Source organism: Sapajus apella, unplaced genomic scaffold (assembly GCF_009761245.1).
Source record: "Sapajus apella isolate SASKATOON/1434 unplaced genomic scaffold, GSC_monkey_1.0 scaffold173, whole genome shotgun sequence".
Lineage (NCBI taxonomy): Eukaryota > Metazoa > Chordata > Mammalia > Primates > Cebidae > Sapajus > Sapajus apella.
Window position 1 is genome coordinate 1087601 of NW_022437113.1, and position 6170 is coordinate 1093770.

Genomic DNA, 6170 nt, shown 5'->3' on the forward strand with positions numbered 1-6170 from the left:
TGCCTGTAATCCCAGCTAATTTTTTGTATTTTTAGTAGAGACGGGGTTTCACCATGTTGACCAGGATGGTCTCGATCTCTTGACCTCGTGATCCACCCGCCTCGGCCTCCCAAAGTGCTGGGATTACAGGCTTGAGCCACCACGCCCGGCCACGATTTTCTTTTCTTTTTATTAATTTTTAAAATAATAGTAGAGACGGGGTTTCACCATGTTGGCCAGGATGGTCTCGATCTCCTGACCTCGTGATCCACCCGTCTCGGCCTCCCAAAGTGCTGGGATTACAGGCGTGAGCCACCGCGCCCGGCCTAAAACGATTTTCTTAGAGGCTAAAACTATTTAAATAAAAAGCAGCTGCCAATGTTAAAAAGTAAAGATTTTATACAAGATTTCAACGTACAGAGTCTCTCTCACCATCAGGCTCTCTGGCCACAGTGGGTCTTTTTTGTTTATTTGCTTTTGTTGGAGCTGGAGTCTCGCTCTGTCGCCCAGGCTGGAGTACAGTGGCTCAATCTCGGCTCACTGCAACCTCCACCTCCCCGGCTCAAGCAATTCTTCTGCCTCAGCCTCCCAAGTAGCTGGGATTACAGGCATGTGGCCACCACGCCCGGCTAAATTTTATATTTTTAGTAAAGACGGGGTTTCACCATGTTGGCCGGGCTGGTCTCGAACTCCTGACCTGAAGTGATCTGCCCACCTCGGCCTCCCAAAGTGCTGGGATGACAGGTGTGAGCCGCTGCGCTCAGCCCGCAGTGGGTCCTTGTACCCTCCTCCAGCAGAAGCCGAGCCCCAGCCCATCTGCTCCTCGGCCCCAGTCGCCCTGCCCAGCGCTCCCTGCCCCACCCACTCACCTTGGCCAGGTCGGTGAGCGTGTTAGCCTGGTCGTTCAGCTTCCCTTGCTCAATCTTCACACTCCGGAGCCTGCGGGACAGAGGGTGGGGGAAGGGGTTAGCTGGGTTCCCACGGAGGCTGCTGTGGGGGCGGGGTCTCTCATGCATCCACCTGGGGTCACCTAGGGACATGCACCAGAGGAGGAGGTAGGACTTGGGAGACGGATTCCCTGCGGTCCACTCCCTCCCAGCACACAGCGAGTGTGTCAGGGCTAGGTGTCAGCCTGGCCACTGCTCACACTGCCCATTGGCCGGCCCTGTCCGCGGCTCAGCTCAGGACTGTGCCAGGAAGTTGGATCCCAGACCAAGGTGAAGCCTGCACCGATCTATGGAGCAGACGTGAGCCCTGCCTGCCTCTGAGGCTGGGGTTGGCACGCCCCGGGAGTGCCCCTGTCTGTGACCACCATGCAACCCCGATTTCCGAGCCCCACCAAGCCCCTGGGAGAAGACTTACTTCTGAGCCCTGGCAGGACCGGGCAGAGCAGGAGAAAAATCACAGGGTAAGTTTCACCTCAGCACATCTGTGTGGCAAGTACCCAACCCTGCCCACCTCCCGGGGGCGCCGCCCCAGGGCCCCGAGCGGGGTTCCCAGATGGCCGAGGGGCTGTCCTTGCTCTGGGGAAGTGCCCAGCCTCTGAGGGTTCTGTGCCAGCCCCTCAGGGACACGCCTGTCCTCTGCCCTGTCCCAAAGGTGGTGTTTCATTCAGAAAACTATGCCCACGCCATCTCCCAAGGGGGAAACTGAGGCTCAGAGGGGTAGAGCCTCTTCCCATCCAAACCCAGCAGGATTTGAACCCGCACTTGCTACTTGGCATTGGTGACTCTGGTCTCTGGACAGCTGGCCACAAGGAGAGTTGGTTAGGATAGGTCCTCGCCCCTTCTGACCACCCCTTTGTTTTTTTTTTTTTTTTTTTTTTTTTTGAGACAGAGTCTCACTCTGTCGCCCAGGCTGGAGTGAAGTGGCTTGATCTCAGCTTACTGTAACCTCTGCCTCCTGGGTTCAAGCCATCCTCATGCCTCAGCCTCTCAAGTAGCTGAGATTACAGGCCGCGCCACCACACCCGGCTAATTTTTGTGTTTTAGTAGAGATGGGGTTTCACCATGTTGGCCAGGCTGGTCTTGAACTCCTGACCTCAAGTGATCCGCCCACCTCAGCCTCCCCAAATGCTGGGATTACATGCAGGAGCCACCTGGCCTGGCCTTAAATTTCTTCGAGATGAAGTCTCACTAGGGGAGCCATTCTTGGCTTCTCAGAAACCTCCCTGTTCGATGGCTTTTTCTTTTTTTCTTCTTTAAGAAGACATACTCAACCAGGCGCAGTGGCATCACGCAAAGTGGTGGGCGCCTGTAGTCCCAGCTACTCAGGAGGCTGAGGCAGGAGAATTGCTTGAACCCAGGAGGTTGCAATGAGCCGAGATCGCACCATTGCACTCCTGCCTGAGGGACAGAATGAGTCATCTCAAAAAAAAAATGGGTGGGGGGAGGTTAGGACCACATGAGGACACACAGGGAGGTGATGAACGGTTGGAGTGCTGTGTCTACCAGCAAGGCAAGGAATAGACCCTTCTCTAGCGCCTTTGGAAGAAGCAAGGCCCGGAGACTCTTTTTCTTGAGACGGAGTTTCACTCTTGTTGCCCAGGCTGGAGTGCAAAGGCGTGATCTTGGCTCACTGCAACCTCCACCTCCTGGGTTCAAGAGATACTCCTGCCTCCGCCTCCCGAGTAGCTGGGATTACAGGTGCGTGCCACCATGTCCAGCTAATTTTTTGTATTTTTAGTAGAATCAGGGTTTCACTATGTTAACCAGGCTGGTCTTGAACTCCTGACCTTAGGTGATCTGCCTACCTCAGCCTCCCAGACTGCTAGGATTACAGGCGTGAGCCTCCACACCCAGCCTTTTTTTTTTTTTTTTTTTTTTGAGAAAGGGTCTTGCTCTGTCACCTAGGCTGAGTCACTGCAGCCTCAACTTCCCAGACTCAAGTGGTTCTCCTACCACAGCCCCCCGAGTATTTGGGACTACACGCATGTCCCGCCGCGCCTGGCTAATTTTTTGTATTTTTAGTAGAGACGGAGTTTCACCATGTTAGTCAGGCCAGTCTCGAACTCGTGACCTCAAATGATCCGCCTACCTTAGCCTCCCAAAATGCTGGGATTACAGGTGTGAGCCGCCACACCCGAGCTTTTATGCCCTTTTCTAATGTGGCTGTTAGCAAATTTAAAATTATATACGTTGTTCACGTGACATTCTAGTGGCCAGCATTGTCATCGGCACGGAGGGGCCTGTGGGTCATATCTAGCCAGCTGCCTGTCTTGGAATACAAGGTTTCTTTGGAACATGGCCGCTCCAGGTCAGCCTCACTGCCTCCCTGCCTCAACAGGAGAGAGCTGAAGAGTGGGACATGGCCGGGCGCGGTGGCTCTCGCCTGTAATCCTAGCACTTTGGGAGGCCGAGGTGGGTGGATCACCTGAGGTCGGGAGTTCAAGACCAGTCTGGCCATCATGGTGAAACCCCACCTTTATTAAAAAAAAAAAAAAAAAAAAAAAAGACTGGGATAGAAACTGTCTGTACCATAAAACCTGAAAGATTTACCATCTGGCCCTGTACAGAAAAAAGTGACTGCCTGCATATTGGACTCACCTGAGGAACTTTTATTTATTTACTTATTTTAATATATTTTTTTAGGTTTTGAGACCGACTGTTACTCTGTTGCTCAGGCTGGAGTGCGGTGGCGCGATCTCAGCTCACTGCAACCTCTGCCTTCTGGGTTCAAGCAATTCTCCTAGCTCTGCCTCCTAAGTAGCTGGGACTACAGGTGCCTGCCACCACACCAGGCTAATTTTTATATTTTTAGTAGAGACAGGGTTTCGCCATGTTGGCCAGGCTGGCCTCGAACTCCTGACCTCAGTTGATCCACCCGCCTCGGCCTCCCAAAGTGCTGGGATTACAGGCGTGAGCCACTGCACCCGGCCATGTACATACATATATATACACACACACATATATACATATATACACATATATACACTTTGAAGGCAGGATTTTGTTCTGTGGGCCAGGCTGGAGTGCAGTGGCACAGTCACAGCTCACTGCAACCCCGACCTCCTGGGCTCAGGCAATCCTCCCACCTCAGCCTCCCAGGTAGCTGGCACCATAGACACGTGCCACCACAGTGGACTAATTTTTTTTTTTAATTTTTGTAGAGACAGGGTCTCACTTTGTTGCCTAGGCTGGTTGCAAACTCCTGACCTCAAGCGATCCTCCTGGCTCAGCCTCCAAAGTGCTGGATTACGAGGCGCGAGCCACCACGCAAGCTTTATTTTTTTTTTTACATACCATGGGGTCTCACTATGTTGCCCCGGCTAGTTTCCAAATCTTGGCCTCAATCAGTCTTCCCGCCTTGGCCACCAACGGGGCAGGGATTATAAGCATCAGCCACCATGCCCAGCCAAGCAGTCGTTTGAGGAATTTAAATGTTAACCCAGCCTGCAACCCAGACTCTGCTGTAACTGATGTTGGATGTGGCTCATGGGATTTTTTTTTTTTTTTTTAAGTCTTGCTCTGTCGCCCAGGCTGAAGTGCAATGGCACAATCTCAGCTCACTGCAACCTCCGCCTCCCGGGTTCAAGTGATTCTCCTTTCCCAGCCTCCCGAGTAGCTAGGATTACAGGCATGTGCCCCCATGCCCAGCTAATTTTTTTTTTTTTTGTATTTTTTAGTGGAGACAGGGTTTCACCATGTTGGTCAGGCTGGTCTCGAACTCCTGACCTTGTGATCCACTCACCTCAGCCTCCCAAAGTGTTGGGATTTAATTATGAATACAGGCGTGAGCCACCACGCCCGGCTGGATGTGGCTCATGGGATTTTAAAAAAGCTTCCTTGTGACTTTGATGAGCAGCCAAGGATTTAGAGCCACTTTATTAAATAATTCTCAGGGCAATGAAACAACGCAGGGAATCAAGTAATTTCTTTCTTTTTTTCTTTTTTTGGGACGGGGTCTCGCTCCGTCACCCAGGCTGAGTGCAGTGGCGCAATCATAGCTCACAGTAGCCTTTACCTTGCAGCTCAAGTGATCCTCCCACCTCAGCCACCCAAGTAGCTGGGACCACAAATGCATGCCACCACCCAGCTAAGGTCTTAGTTTTTGTATATGGCCTCTCCCTGTATTGCCAAGGATGGTCTTGAACTCCTGGTCTGAAGCGATCTTCCTGCCTCCCACAGTGCTGGGATTACAGGCATGAGCCATCGCACCCAGCCCAATTCAGTTCTAGTTACCCCACATGATCCCATGGATCAGGCTACAGATTTAATTATGAGCTTCCTGGCAGACAAAGCAAAAAGAGGAAATTCCCCCAAAGTCTAAAGGATAAGAATCATTCTGGTTATTCCAGAGAATAAAATACACGTCCTGCCACTTACTGAGTAGTGTTCATGCCTTAGCAGAACCCATCATCTGCCTCCCTCTGAAGATCCTCCCATCCCACACAGCTCAGAAAATGCAGGCCCCAACCATTGGACCACCCGTCCCGGGCAGGGAGCCGTGAAGAGGCCACACTGAGCTTCGAGGGCTGCCTCCGCGCCATGTGGACACAGAAACGTGAGCTGGAAAGGTGCTGGACTTACTGATGGATGGCTTGGAGGAACTTACGCTGGTGTTTCCGAACCCGGGATTGGTCTGGCTTCTTCACCAGCCTGGTATGTTTGTAGATGAGCCACGTCTCCCTGAGAACGTTAGCAGCGGCGTTTTTCACCTAGGGCCAGAAAAAGAACAGTTCCTCAGGGTTGGTACAATTCCGAAAGGCTCCAGAAATGTCTAGAATCTTCCAGAAACTTCTGGAAATGCCTCTCAGGGTCCCTGGGCTGTAAAGCAGGGCCATGCTTGCACAGCAACATCTGTGCAGTGTGTCTACCTAACACACATCACTCACCACAGGCCAGGCTCCTTCTATGCACCATGCAATTTTTTTTCTTTTTTTGAGATGAGTCTTGCTCTGTCGCTCTGTCGCCCAGGCTAGAATGCAGTGGTGTGATCTCACCTCACTGCAAATTTTTTTTTTTTTTAAAGACAGGATTTCACCATGTTGGTCAGGCTGGTTTTAAACTCCGTATCTCAAGTGATCCACCCGCGTTGGCCTCCAAAGTGCTTGAATTACAGGCGTGAGCCACCTCACCTGGCTCAATTTTTTTTTTTTTTTTTTTTTTTTTTTTTTGTTGGGTTTTTGTTTGTTCGCCCCGGGTGGGGGGAGGGGGGTTGACTCCCCCCACAGTAAACCCCCCCCCCCCCAG

General features: G+C 52.0%; 1 protein-coding gene across 8 annotated transcripts in view; it reads right to left on the bottom strand.

Annotated features, from left to right (window-relative positions):
• KCNN1 (potassium calcium-activated channel subfamily N member 1) overlaps nt 1-6170 on the bottom strand; it is a 51173-nt gene that overhangs the window by 7364 nt on the left and 37639 nt on the right. For 4 of the 8 annotated variants that reach the window (XM_032267824.1, XM_032267823.1, XM_032267820.1 and 1 more), the window contains 3 exons: nt 5508-5635; nt 1342-1350; nt 849-918 (listed from right to left, as the gene is read on the bottom strand). In XM_032267824.1, the coding sequence (XP_032123715.1) occupies nt 849-918; nt 1342-1350; nt 5508-5635 (207 nt within the window). The remainder of the gene's footprint in view (nt 1-848; nt 919-1341; nt 1351-5507; nt 5636-6170) is intronic. The other 4 variants (XM_032267822.1, XM_032267821.1, XR_004265336.1 and 1 more) reach the window with 3 other exon arrangements.